The sequence below is a fragment of the Oenanthe melanoleuca genome, chromosome Z (assembly GCF_029582105.1).
Source record: "Oenanthe melanoleuca isolate GR-GAL-2019-014 chromosome Z, OMel1.0, whole genome shotgun sequence".
In the NCBI taxonomy this organism is placed as follows: domain Eukaryota; kingdom Metazoa; phylum Chordata; class Aves; order Passeriformes; family Muscicapidae; genus Oenanthe; species Oenanthe melanoleuca.
In genome coordinates, this window is record NC_079362.1 from 11,765,848 (window position 1) to 11,781,259 (window position 15,412).

At 38.5% G+C, this 15,412-nt stretch overlaps 1 protein-coding gene across 2 annotated transcripts in view; it reads left to right on the forward strand.

The window, feature by feature from the left end:
• Nucleotides 1-15,412, forward strand: part of TRPM3 (transient receptor potential cation channel subfamily M member 3) — a 263,965-nt gene that overhangs the window by 192,361 nt on the left and 56,192 nt on the right. For both annotated transcript variants that reach the window (XM_056513620.1, XM_056513622.1), the window contains exons 10-12: nt 5,037-5,137; nt 6,920-7,054; nt 9,742-9,792. In XM_056513620.1, the coding sequence (XP_056369595.1) occupies nt 5,037-5,137; nt 6,920-7,054; nt 9,742-9,792 (287 nt within the window). The remainder of the gene's footprint in view (nt 1-5,036; nt 5,138-6,919; nt 7,055-9,741; nt 9,793-15,412) is intronic.

Here is a 15,412-nt window from a genome sequence, read left to right on the forward strand (position 1 = left end):
TGAGTTTTTCATAGTGCAAGAGGAACAGATCAGCTAATGACCCATCCCACCCTTGTGTGAGTGATTTGGTCAGGGAGGAGGGGGACAAACACAAAATATCTCTTCCTGTTTGCTGTGTAAAATTTGTGACGAACTCATCTCTTTTTAAACCCATACCAGACACACTGCCAATTCAGGAGCTCTCCTGGATGGCATATTTCACAAGCACCAAACCCAGCATCACATATTATTTCTTTGTTTGTTTTCACAAGACACTTGTTTAATCTTGTCAGCAAGATCTATCTTTCTTGGAAGTGATCTTCAATAAACTACAGAATGGTATCCAAACTGGTTATCAATTTACATTGCATGGATGTCACAACAGCATATGGTTTGCAAAATCTTTTTTTTTTTTTTTTTTTTTTAATCTTGAGAGACACAAATGTGGGAAGTAAATTTCCAAAGGCTTGAGTTTGTAGCAGGCAAGTTTATCGATACAGTTTAACTGTTTGTGCTCTCTTAACTTGAACAGTTGTAATCCACACCATACTGGATTTTGTCCTTTTGCAGCTGCTAGCGAAGCAGAAGGCATATGACAGCGAAGTTAAAGACAGCATATGGAGATGTTCTAAAAAAATACTTGTTTTGAAGTGGCTTCAAAGATCCTAGTTCACAAAGCTGTTGCAATGTCTGGAGCAGACTAGCACCAGCCATGTTTCAGATGGTGCTCCAGAAGCCTTCCCAGGGCAATTGTCAGCACTGGGAAAGAGGTGCTGTGTGGTGTGTGATATTACATGGCAGTGATATTACTATCACTGAGAGGTTAGGCTAAAGCAGAGCTGAAGTCTCTGCATATTTTACAGCCTGTGAGTAAGTCATGATTCATGCTCACTGAGTAGCCATCATGTAGTATCAGATGGTCAAAGATGGTCTGCCTGCCATGAAATCACAGTCACAAAAAGGTTTCAGAGTTAGGTCAGCTATCTGGTTACTGCACTTGTAGCTGGTTTTGCTATCTGCTTTTATATTGTCAATTGGTTTCCTAATTGCCAGGATAATTCTGTAGCAAATCACAGCCTTTGCACCAAAAAGCTGCTGAAACAGGAGCCAGCATCGGACCTACAGACACAAAGCAAAAAGTTAATTTGGTTTGCTATTTTCCCTAATGTAGCTATTTGCTTTATATGTTGATTCAAAGAGATCACTGACATGCTTAGGTGCACTGTGAAAATGGGTATCCCACAACCATTTCTGCCTAGGTAGATGTTTCACATCATTTCATTTTTCCAGATACCTGAGCACCAAGATCATAGGCTATTGCAGAAGGATCCTTTAGGGGTTTATGTTGGTCACAGTAAGCTTTAGCCAGTATGTAAATAATAGTAATAATAAGTATATAAATAAATATATAACAAATATGTAATAAAATAAGTACATGAAAGCTCTTCAGTAATCCTGCAAGTGCACAACAGGGAGACAGTGTTGAGTTTATAGTCCCAGGCTTTATCATCAAGGAGTATTACATTTTCCATCCAAAATATTGAGTGGACAGTGTGACTTTATACCAGAAGAGTCTATGCAAGCACTCCTGGATGGCAGCCTAAGAACATAAAATTAACATCTGCAGGAACTAACAGCTGTCCCAGCAGTCTATCCAGTAGTATCTGTACCAAGATAAAATACTGCCAAAACCATGTATTGCATCCCAACTGCAACTTTTCTTCTAGGAGCAGATGAAAGGAGGGGTCACACTGCAGATGCTGCCATAGTAACAGAACATTCTTTTGAGGAACATATCTTACAATCAGCCAGACACCAGAATACTGACTAAATGTTACAGAGACATTATTCATATTACCTAAAACATTATTTAATGCAATAAGTATGATATGGTAATTAAAATAATATAATGCAATAGATTATTAACTCTACCTTATTTGTTTCCTAAATATCCTTTGACTTTAATTTGGGCATGTTGCAGTGACACTAATGAGTGAAAAAGATCACATTTTGGATTCTTCCTACCAACTCAAGTCCATATTCTGTGGCACTGAATGCAGTCAAGGAAATGGTTGAAAGGGAACAGTACCTTAAGAGGGCCATCTCATTTTTTTCTGGGGAATTTTTCTCATATGAGTGGAATCATTCATAGTTCTTAATAGTGGGTAGAATTCCACCTAAAATAGCCTGAATATTTCCTTTTTTTGTGTGAGATAAAGGCCATGTTCTATCCTAGAATAAAATCAATTAAAAGGCATCCACAACCCACATGCTGCTCTATACAAATATTTATAGCTTTAACTTATCTTCTCCTCTTAAGTTACATCAGTGTTATCCACATTCATCTGAAAACTCCTCAGGGAAGATGGGAAAGAGGAGAAGGAAGCAAGGGCTTTCCAGCAAGAAATTGTACTGTGGAAGCACCCATCCAGCCAAATGCACCAGAGCCCCAGCATGCATACCCATACTGCCCACTCTACACCCTAGATGACAGACCTGGATACAACATCCCCTTGAGAAACCACACATTTCCTTTGACTGCCAGATGCCTGCAGTGCTCTGTGAGACAATGAAATCAAACATTGTGGCAGCAAGCACTGAGAAGAGCATCAACTCTGGGACTGCACATGTACCAACAGGAAAACTTGGTCCCTGCTGGCAGGCTTAAGCACAGTGAAGAGAGAAGGGAAGGACACAGGCTGGACCATGACTTGCTTTCCCCTCTGCTCAATATTTGGAGCAATGAGCAAGCTCAAAGAAAATAATTTTGGTGAATGAATGAGCAGGTATCACCTCATGCCCCATGCCAGCTGTTCTTCCCAGTGATCAAATGCACCAGAAGACCCTCTATTCATCTGCCATCTGAAGCTTTTCTAAAGCATGAAAAGACCCAAGACTGCTAGGGTCAGTTGACACAAACTGGAGAATACTCCCCACTAGGGCTCATAAGTTACTTGCCTGGAGCCTTGGTTATTTAGTTTGAATTTTGCCTGAAGTAGGGGCAATGCAAATAGTCCACTTCCCTCCTCATGTCCATCTGATCCACTCTTGATCCAAAATGATTTCTTACTAGATGACACCCCTGGCTACCCATGCTGTAGGCTGTAGTAGGAAAATCAGGGATTGGAGCTCCCTCATCACAGGTGTGAAATGTTGTTGGGCTGTGGGATCACCATCACTGTCCCCCAGGATTTAGAGTTCACTCATGTGCCTCCTCCTTGGCAAAAGCCTTGCCTGAGCACCTACTAAAGCTCTCACTTCTCCTACAGGTGCATGATTGGGAAGGAGGAGATCTGATGAGAGCATCTCTTGTATGCTTTAGAAGGGGGGAGAGCTTATTTGCTCTCTCTGTTGAACTTACACTATCATACTTACTGTAGGTAATTTTTTTTCTTTTTTTATAAATAAATCTTGGGATGTTGAAATGTAGAGACAATTTTTCCTTTCCCAAAGGTAAATATTTTCTGTTCTTGAATGCTGCATGTTACTTGTATAAGAAACTCCAGAAGTTTTAGATGTTGTTGGCATCCCCCCAGGGGTCCCTTGTGAGAGTTTTTTTGTGTTGCAATATATAGCAACAAGAAGTTGTATCTTATGCAAAGGGGAATTCCTGATACTTCTTAGCCACAGAAGTCACAGAAGTATTTTCACTTTTTTTTTTTTTCTTTCTTAATTTGTTACAATCCTGTTCTGTTTCTGCATTGTCCACCTTTTTTATCAGAGCTCATTTCTGTATGAATATGATTTGGATGATTCACAATCTAGCATCTCCCAAAAAATACTGTAGATATTGACAAGTATTTGGCAGTGTCAGCAGTAAACTGACTTCAAAGTTGAAAGTTATGAAATTAAACTATAGGCTAAGCTCTACAAAGGTTTTTATTAATGTTTTGACAGAGAATTTCAGCAGCCAGCCTTATGTTTTCCTTGCCTCCAATTTCAGAGTCCACTTTCAACTGGAGCAATGTGTGGGTTTGAAGAGTACTGAAATGGGGACAGAAATGCTTTGAAGTAATGAAAAGCTGTTATTTATCCTCACTCCATGATATCAGTATAAGAATTAATAAAGACAAAATAACAGTAGAGGTATGAGGTCTTTAAAAAAACAAGCATTTATACAATTGCCTAACCACTGCAAGTAGATACGTAGTAAAAAAGTCAAAGGGCTCTTTATTTGTTTGGTTGATCAGTTCATTCAGGCCAGTTCTCCCTTTGACATTGAAGCACAAATGCTGTTTTATTATTACAAATCAGCTGAGAACTGTGAAATATTAAAAAAACACAGCAGGACAGGAATGTCCCACAGTGTCCATTAAAACTGCAGGGAAAAACATACCCTTCCTTCCAAAAACAGACAGCTCCAAATCCATCTTATCATTGGCATAGTTTCTCATTTAATTTTGATGTATTATACCTTGACACAAGCTTTGTAGAATGCTTTCTTACATGTTTATTTCATATGTGAAGGGAAATTTGTCCCACCAAGATGCCTCTGTACAAATAGGACAGAAATTCCTATGCTTCTTATCAAGCTGGAATGCATAAGATGCCAAAAAACGCACAACTACTGAAATCAATGGTATCTGTATGAGTTGAATCTCCTTGTAATTGCTAGAGGCACATGTGTATGTGTATGTGTGCTCACGGGATGCGTGTGTGGGTGTGTATTCCTGCAGCTCCATCTGTATCCTGGCTTGTTCTCTTGCTTCCCATCTGATAGGAGGGAAACCAGTTTAGTCCACCACAAATTTCCTCTTCTGATATCTGTATCTGCTGTATTGTGAATATGGGGGTGGGGGGGGAACGTGAGAAAAAAGTTAATGTTTATAAGAGAATCTGAGAACCACAAATCCAAATTTGAGAACGGAGATTTGGTTTTGTGTTTTTTTACAGGTGTAATGGAAGATTTGGTTTTGTTTTCATGTGAGATCAGTTGCAGAAATGCCTTGGACATCCGTGAGACTTTTCACAGAGAGGAGCTACCAGGGCATAATGAACCTAATGTCTTGTTTCTTTTTTCTCCTTCTCTCCTCCCTGCACCCTGTCTGTGTACACAGGAGCTAACGCATCTGCTCCCGACCAGCTGAGCCTAGCGCTAGCCTGGAACAGAGTAGACATCGCCCGCAGTCAGATCTTTATTTACGGGCAACAGTGGCCGGTACAGTATATATATATATGTATATATGTATATATACACAACATCTTTTGTTGGAAACACTTTGAACCCTACAGAGTACTAAATCCTTTCGCTTTGCAGTGGTGGTTTTTAGTGTGGTTTGAAATACACTAGGTCCTGCCAAGCACACAGTGCCCAGTCACAGCTGCTGAAGGCAGACGCATTTGCAGAGAGGTTAATGTGTTCCATTGTCCAAGGAAATGGTGACATCTAGCGTTGCCTTAAGAGCAGGAAACCATGCCTCTGAAAAAACGGGAAGTACTGGATTTATGCTGCCAAGCATGATTCTGCAAGCTGAGGAAAACAAGTGTACAGCCATGTTTTAGTGCTAGGCTATAAATTCAAGGAAAGTCAAAACTTTCTTTTTCTCTTCAAGCAGCATGCTTTTAAATGCAAATACTGAATTTAAGGTGATGATTTGACATAAAAAATACACCATACAAATGTTGGGGTTCAGGTAGACTGCAGGAGCTGATAAGCAGTGTCACCACGGATGGGCTGTGGCCCCAGACCTCAGGTGGTGTTAATTCTGTGCATCTGTCTGCCTGCTCTACATCTGCACCGTCCCGTGCTCCCTGGCTAATACCATTCCCTGGGAACACCAGAGGTGTAGATTTCTCTTCAGAAGTGGTAGTGCTGTAAATAGAGGGGTTATTGAATGCTGTGTCAGGGAGAGGAGGAAGAATCAAATCCTAGATTGTGCTGCAGCTTTTACAGGGGCAGAAGTTCCACAGAAAAAAAGACCAAAAACCAGAAGGTCTCCATCTCTACCTGTATCTTCTTAAAACCCAACTTATTCACTCAGAAGTTTCAATTGGACCACAATAGACATTAGTCTGACACTTATTTCATCTCTATCATTAAAATTTCATATGCTATCATTACCTGAGCATTTACAATTCCCCATGGAAAAATTATAACAGTGGGAAAAGCTTCTGTTTAAGTATCCTTGCTTTATATGTAGCATTCTGCAGTATGCTACCCTTAAAAGCTAGTAAAAAAATCCTTGCCTTTTCACCCATAGAGTGAACAGAACTATTTATTTTATCTTTGATATTGGGCATAAGTACCTGTCAAAACATAGGAGGGATTTTAATGGCACTGAACTGTCCTTGTTATCTCTTCATCACCACATCATAGCAAAACTTTGCATAAATTCTGCAAACTGCAATTGTTTTGGAATCTAAAAGCTGGAAGGATGAAATAATTTCTCATCCTTCTAACTCTGCCTGACCTACAAGAGATAAGAAGTAGAGGTTTTGTGTAAGAAAGACTCTTGCATTTGGGCCTTCAAAGAAATGCAAATTATGAAGCTATTTCTGTTTCCTGGGTGTTCAAATTTCCCTGAGGTTTCACACCACAAACAGAACAAAACTCTAGAAAAGACAGGATTAAAGTGATTTTGTGCACACATAACAAATATACCCAATACAAATAAAATGTTTGACAGGAAAAGAAACAATGATAATAGTGACATGGTAAATAAGGTTGAGATGTGGTCACCAGTTTACTGGGCTCCAGTTCCTTTGTCCTAATCAATTTTTCCTAGAGTATTTTAACTAGCACCCTGATACTCATTTTTGAAATGCAGCCCTGAGTCAGAAAAACTGTTACAGATTAAAACCGTGAATATCCCATTTCAAGCATAGAAAAGCAACCCTCAGAATTTTGTAAGGATTCCCTGCTTTTGCTAGAGTGACTGAACCAGCTGTATGTAGCCTGCCACACCCCAGGAACAGCTTCAATTAATCACTTGCTTTGCAGGTGGGCTCCCTTGAGCAAGCAATGCTGGATGCACTGGTGTTGGACAGAGTGGATTTTGTGAAATTACTGATAGAAAATGGAGTAAGCATGCATCGTTTTCTCACCATCTCCCGGCTAGAGGAATTGTACAATACGGTAGGGCCAGCCTAAGGCAAATTTTCTGTCTCTATATTCACTGTTCTAGCTCCCACTTGTATTGTAATGACATGATGATGATGATAATGACGATGATGATGCACCAGGCAGTCAACACTTGCTCCAGAAATTTTTCATTAGTCCATGTTGTCTCTCTTGCTTGTCTCTCGTATAATGTAATATGCTATGCCTTGCCCATGTAATCTGCTGTATGGATTTTGTAAGACATGGAATAAGCCTCACACAGTGACACAGGTAATTTCTTGTCATTGTGATTCCAATATGATAAATCTAAGATTTAGGCAGGTGGCACTGGCTGGAAGACAGTAACTGGCAAGTTAGAACCCATAGAGTGGTATCATATGACTCCTGTCAAGATAGTTTCAGAAAGATCTTCCAACTCATTAATTAATAAGTCTCTGTTACAGTGAAAGACTTCCTTATGTCCCCTCTGAGCTCCAAGAATTAGACCTTTGACTTTTAAAAACCTGTTTGCAAGTTTGTAATCCTTGCCATTAAAATGAACATAAAACTGCACAAGTTAAGTCTGCTTCTGAATTCTCAAATAAAAACACATTCCAGCATTCACAGTATTATTACCTATTTAGGTAGGAGTTCAGAAAGTTCAAACTTCTTATGTTTTATGAAAACAAAACTTAAAGCACTGTCTAGTTCTTAGAATTCCCTGTTTTGTGTGTTGCAGAAGGGCATATCTCTTCTCAAAAAATTTTTTTATTGTCAGTACTTTTCAAAGCCTTTGCTGTCATAAGCTACCACACTGGGCTGTTATCTGGAGGTGTTTCACATTGATGGTGACCAGAAGAGTCAGTCTTTCAAAATATCAAATATGAAAAGGATTCATTAAATTTGGGCTAAATATAGAGGAACAGGAATATATATATATGGTACATATATGCCACCCTAAAGACAAACTCCCAGACTCCCATCTGATCTTTGGTCAGTTTACCCTTTGCATATTGACTAGCACCTATGTATTAAGAACAGAATGCCTATGAGCTTTCTTGTAACAGGGATAAGCATTGTAGTTGTACCAAAGCCAGTTTTTACAGGGAATAAATTTACAGAAGTCTTCAGTTCTACAGCTAAAAGAAGGCCTTTTTAACAAATTTATTGCTATAGAAATCAGCATACATGTTTTCAAGCACGAATTCCAAAAGACTCAGGCTCTGAAACGCCTAAGCTACCAATTATACTGTATGACCAATTGCATCCACAGTAGCAGGTGTAGCACCAAAAAAAAAAAACACAAGGCCAGTTAAAAATGACCCTATTTCACATGAGACCTAGGAGTAACCTGTGAAGCTACAAACCAGTGAATCTTACCTCTGCATGGCAAATTTGTAAAAATAGAATAAAGTATAGAACTATAGACAAGGGAATCAATTGTATGTCAACAAAGAGTTTACTCGCCTTCTGTAGGAAGATGTTAAGCCTTAGAAGTCAGCAGAAATGCATCATGCATCAGCATGCAGGAGAATAAGGATGTTGCACTTGGTCCCTTTTTTTTTTTTTTTTTTGCAAGACTTTGACAGTATTATTTTAAAACTTTGAAGGTTATTAAAAAAATGTAGCTGCCATGGCTTAGAAGATCAGGGACAATATTGGTTTAAAAACTACTTGAATATTAGAAAATAGGGAGAAGGAATACATGATCCATTTTTACCGCGAAGGGACATTATGACCAGGGTCGTGGAGGAACCTGTCCTGGGACCACAGCTGGTCAGCTTGTTCATGTAGGATCTGAAAAATGGTACCTACAGAAGACACAATAATATTTGCAGGTGATTTAAATCTGAAGCAGCATATGAAGAATCACAGATAAGTCTCATCATGCTCAGAAATGGGGTTATGTAAAAGTAAGTGTTGGGAAGTGCAGAGCAATGCATATATGGAAACATCAACTCTACATGTGTGTAGTGGTCTCATCCATCATCAGCTATAACCAAGAAGACCTCTCATAAAAGTCTCTTAAAATATCAGCAACAGTAAAAAAAAAAAAGCAGAAAATAAAGTAAGATATAATGGTGGTAGTAGTAGTAGTAGTAGTAGTAGTAGTAATAGTAATAGTAATGGTAGTAGAAGTAGTAGTAGTAGTAGTAGTAGTAGTAGTAGTAGTAGTAGTAGTATCAAAATGGCAGGACTCCAGTGCAGAAATTTTTGCAATGACTGCTGGAGTCAAAAGAAAATTGGACAAATTCACAGACTGCGTTCTGCAATCACATGTGTGTGTTCACAGATAGTGGCTTTCAGATGAGACAGCCTTGCTGCAATGCCAGGCTCAGAGTGTCTCTGATCCACCAGCAGTGGAAGTGGAAGTCCTGAGTGCAAGAGGGCAGAGACTAAAGCAGCTGGTTTAGCCTCCACTCTTTCCCAGAGACTGTGCGTTTTGTGCTGTGCTCCTGTTTTATCTAAGGCAGGAGCCTAAATTGATACACAGGACTTCAGTTTTCATCCAGAGTGGCAGTTTATAGGGTTTTCTTATAGAAGAGGAAAACAGGAAATAATGTTTTTGTAATCGTTTTGGGGTTTAGTTTTTTTAAATTGATAACACTGTGCAATTGAAGTGCTCTCAGCTGCCTGAATTCTAAACTACCAAGGTGAGAAAGTTATCTCAACATTTATGTTTTGTGCAAACTATTTTGTTCTTCTTCATTTGTCCTTTGCAGAGACATGGACCATCCAACACTCTGCACCATCTAGTCAGGGACGTGAAAAAGGTAAGAGTGCAATAGACGGTAGGTTGAAGATAATGCTATTTTTTTTTTTTTTTTTTTTTTTTGTAGCTAGATACAATCTTGTGTTTTGCATGAGCTTTTAGTCAGAGCCTTCTCCCTCCTGCCAGTACAAAATGTCCTGTTTGTGTGCTCCAAATATGAACTTTTTGCATAGAAAGCACAATTAGCAAGTAATTTGGCTTGCTTTCTCTGTAGTTTTAGACGCTTGAGTAATAGTGTGTCTGCTGCCATAATTGTAGGCTTTTACATACTGTGTGGATTTATGCTATTACTTGTATTTTTCCATACCTGCAATTGTTGTCAAAGCTACTTTCTGTGTTGCTAGTTTACTTCCAAGCCTGTAAAATAGCTTTTCCCGTGTGCTGGATCCTGGCTTGTTGAAATAGCTAATTATTCTGTATTGTGTGGAAATTGTAGCCATCTTCCTCAGCAGAAATATAAAAATGGAGTAGTGCAGCTTTCCCTTGATCCTTATCATGTTAATTTCAAGAATCTGGAATTATAAAAATCCATTAGAAGAGCTAGACAGAAATACTGAAAGGTATAGAGGCACTTTACCAATGTGCACAGGATTAAAAGAGTGACAGCAGCTGCAATGAATAAAAATCCCTTATCCTTTAAATATATGGATCAAGTAAGGAGATTGAGTCTGCAAATGAACTCATCAGCTTGAATATTCTCCCAAAGCATGTGCAGATTACAACCTTGCACATTATGTAAGTCAGACCTCAAGGGTAGCATACTTGGGAAGGGATATTTCTGTACATGGGACTAGATAAAAGGAAAGGACTTTTTTTCTAAGAGCACAGATTTTAGTGGTTTCTTCTGTCAGTGACGACTTAACAGAATTGAAGTCACCTAAGGGAGGAGAGTAGTAATGTGTTATATAGCACCTTTTTATTAAGTAATTCTACAGAATAATCAGTAGCATTTTTAGGAGGTTCTGATGGTATTCTTTGGTTAATGTGTTAAATGGCATTATCTTTGCCCAATTATGTATTGCATTAAGTGACCATTAAAAAGTGTGAAATGCCTACAAAAGGAAAGTATGCACAAATCTCCTTGGATTGAGCAGAGTGGAGCTAGAATCTGTTTACAATGGATACTGCATTTGAAGTCCGAGTTTCCAGAATATTTTTTACTCAATATGCAGTTATTTATGCCTATAAGAATTTGAAAGTAGCATAATGTGTCTTCTGCTTTTAAAGTATATACCTTTCCAAATGCCTTCTCTCCTCCAGAACCACCTTTCCAAGTCCTTCTTCAAAGGCATAGCAAATTATATGCTGAGTAACTAAAAAATATGAATCTCTTTTTTTCTGAGCCCCTAACTAAATATGTATTTTTAGAGAAACTCTTGAAAGAAAAGGCATCAAAGTGGTCAAAGATGATCTGTACTCATGGATATACATTGATAGACATTAAATAAACTTGCACTATATTTGATGACATTATTTATTCCGTACTGACTTCTAACTGTTGGGTGATGGTTATCTTTCCACAAATTTCTCTTTCTTTCCTCTGTCAATGTCTAAAATCTTCAGTAATTCCAATTACATTGAATCAGTCTCGCAAGTATAAGTGAGGGCTTTGTGAAGCTCTTTAGTACCTTCCTGGGGTGCATTTCTGATTTTTTGAGTGATGAGTAAAAGCCAGGGTTCAGAAGAAGTGACAGCTCACCATAGTCCTGCCAGCTGAGCAGATCCCTTACCAGTCACCCAAGCCATAAATCAGTCAGATTTATCAGTCAGATGTTGTCAGCAGTTCTGACAACAGTTTAAATGAAAACACCTCCTCGGAAAAAGCTTCCTAATGGACACATCACCGTTTGACAGTTAGATGGCCCATCATGCACAAAAGATAGACCATGCTGCTGATGCTAATTTTTTGAGTTCATATATATTTTGGTGACAGACACCAGACAGATTTGACAGATTTGATTACAGCATCACAGAATATAAATACAAAAGTATGTAATGCACCACCTTCAGTCAATACCTAATCAATATGAAGTGAATTGTGCATTTATATGTACATCTCAATTTTTAAACTTGCACTATTTTAAAAGGTGTATGCTAAAAAAAATTATTTTCGTCTTGATCTGGATTGTGAGATAGAAAATGGATGTTTAAAAATCACAGAAGCGGTAATTTACTATTATTATACTATATAGCTGTATAAATCAGTAGAAGGGTGTTGTTTTGTTTTGTATTGTTTTGGTTTTTTTTTTTTTGAAAGACAGTCTTGCCTGCTTGATAAAGCAAGTAATTAGAACAGAAGTCACATTATTAGATTCCATTTGTGATAGCCTACATGTGTACACACACACACATGCACACAAACATATAATAGAATACATTTTCCATCTGGATTTCCAAATACCGCTTTGAAGACTCATGGCCTAAGCAGCATATTGTAAAGGCTTGAAGACATAATCTTAAAGAATTTGCAGTAATCAAAATGTGCATAAATTTTGCATGTATTAACAAGACAAATTATGTTATAATTTGCCTCCGATCACTTTTCAGTCCTCTCAATTCCACAGCTACATAGCCAACCTGCCTGCATATTTGGCTTCGTGGCCGTTTTGACGTCTCCTGTCAAGGGTCCAGAATTTCACATTTAAGTTTGGCTTCCTTCCATAGACCATACAAAGCAATGTTTCCAGGCTAAGCAGAATCAGATAGTGGCTGAGCTGGATACTCTATCTGCAAGTGGATGTTGCCCTCTATAAATTAAAAAAATAAATAAAAATTCTTCCCTGCCTCAACTAGCTGATGAAGATTGGTAGAAATTAACAGATGGATTTTTTCATTTATCCAAAACATTGTATATAACTAACAGATCTCAATTCCACTTCAGGATTATTTACATTTCCAAAGTTAGGAGTTTTTTGAACTGCTACTCTTCATCTGCATTTCCAAAGAACAAACTAGCCATATATAGAATTTTAACAGTATTACTTTTTCCTCAGCATGCAAACTCAGAGGCTTGATATGTGGTGATGTGAAAATGCACTTCAAGTGAAAGAAGAACTACAACTGCTCAGCTACAGTTTAAACCTGAAATTTCTTCAGGAGAAGAATAGGGCATTAACACTGAAGAGTTTGTCCCAGCATTAAAAGAATTGTCAATTATTAACCAGGACAACTATCTTACCTCAAAGTCAAATTTTCTCCTCGATCATTCTTGGCCACCTAGACAGCACTAGAATTAGTTCATCCTAATTCTTGTTGTTCTTGGGGCGGTTCTGTCCCACTTGCACTGCTGTGCTTCATTTGCAAGCATTCTTAGCGCTGCCAGGGTGGCTCGAGCTATCTGCTGACAGAGCAAATGGTTTGGCAAGTATGCAACTCCTTGCATGAGGATGGTCCAGTTTTCTCTCTAGGGCTTCTCGCTTTGGAAAAGTAATGTTTTTAATTTAATTTTTAGATGTTATATTTCTTTAAACTGCTCAGCATAAATGTTACCATGTCCGAATTATCTATGTTAGTACACATTCCTGCAAACCACAGTAACTCCTCCAGCCATCAAATCAGACAAGATTAGGAAGGTTGCAAGAGGATAAGCTAGAGGACATTACTTAGAAATGGTTGGTGGCTCAGTTTTTTTCACTAAATTTGCTTGATTTTCTGTCCCTTTGAATGCCAGCCAATTGCTGGGCATGGTACACTATGAGAGCACAACCTCCCTCCCTCCCTCCTCAGCCTTTTCACCATGCTCCTTGTACCTTGGCAGCAGGGCAGGAAGTAAGCCTTGCTCTTCATGACTGATGCAGAGAAGGGAGGATTTTTGCATCCATTTTGTCTCTTCTGCAGAACCAGTTGCCATCAATTCTCCATTAGTATTTCTCTGCTCTAATCTAATAAGGACATCTCCAGAGAAGCCAGACAAATCTCCAGACATGCAGATATTTCCAGAAAGACGTGGTAGTCATAAAATTGTTGTGTGTGAATTACTAACCTTCTTGTAATGAACACATAAAAAGAGCTATAGGCTCACTGTAACCTGTACTGTATGTATATCATTCTAGAACATTAGATTATTGCAGTGCACTGAAAAAATTTGGAGCTAAGAGTTACAATTTCTAGTCCTTCTGCAATATTGGCTATATGAGATCATTTTTATTGCAGTAATATTCCTTTTTTCAAAGCTACTATTCACAGTACACAGAAGGATAATTTGTCTCACTTTCCACCTTTGTTTTGTAATCATATTTTTTGCACAGTGACATACAAAACAGAGAACGTTCTGTAAATTTGAAGGGTTTCTTAGTGATGTCTCTGGAGCCCGGTGATCTATTCACAGTTTGCTGAATCATGCCTTCTTTTCTGGTAGGGAATGCTTACTGAAACACAAACTATCATCCAGTCAACTCAGAAGCAGTGAGTTAGAGAAGGAAGCAAACATTCATTTGGATTTTCATTCTTTCCCATTAGTCCTTTCCTCTGGTAAAGGGATCAGAGTTTGTGTTGTGTAGTTCCTTTGGAGGGAATAGAAGAGCAGGTGTGCCCACCCTGGGGTTTTGTTCCTCCGTTGCCAGAGACCCCCATGAGACTTGACTGGCACATCTGTGAGTGTAGCCCTGCCTGAAATTGTTCCGCACACAAGATATCCCACTGGGTTTACTGCAACTGGAGAATAGAAATGCCCCATGTACTCGGAGCAAATTCGTATGCACTGAAAGAAAATCTGTGACTGAAATCTTTCTTCATACTTTTGCAACCCAGAAGTACTGGAGAACTCATAACCTTAGTGATGCCGTTTTCAGATTTGAAAGTGAAGAGAAAGAAGATTTGTGCAAAGGAGTTGCTGTAAAAAGGACAGTAAAATGTGGTCATATTTGTAATTATTTTTCCTTTCAAGTTAAAAGGCACATGCTGAAGACATGACATACACATACACGTACACATACACGTACACGTACACGTACACGTACACATACACATACACACACACATACACATACACATACACATCTATTTAGATGTAGATATATAAAAATATCTAACAGAGGATAAGAAAGGAAAATAAATGGAAAGAGAAGTATGTAGACATCCTTTCCAGGATCCTGCTAATGACACTTGCCAAAAACTCAGTTCAGTCATTGTGAGCCAATCTTCATGGCTCTGCTAGAAATTACATAACCAGATAATGTGTTCAAAGGGGCTTTTAGTAAAATATGTGAGAAATTCAAATAGGGAATATGTAGAAAAATTGCTAAGCCTGTAGTTTTCTTCATAAATAAATCCCAAAATAATTAGCAGCAGTTATTTTGTTTATTACAGCTTTCATACATACAGATGCTTTCCTCATTTTCTTGGTGTGAAACTTAAGCAAGGGTGTGTATTCTTTGAACATAACTCCAAGACTGAATGCTGATAGACTCTCCTTGCCCTTATCAACTAGTAATAATGGTAGCTCTATGTAAGTCCTTTAGATATGTAACACCATTCTTACCTCCTTCCCTTCCTTTCCTGGAACATGGGAAGGAAACACTGCAGGATGGGAAGAAGCTGGTCACATCTGAACAAAAGACTTTGTGTAATGTCACTTCACCATGCCTTGACAATTCAAATGAGGCAGGTCTAGAGAGATGCCA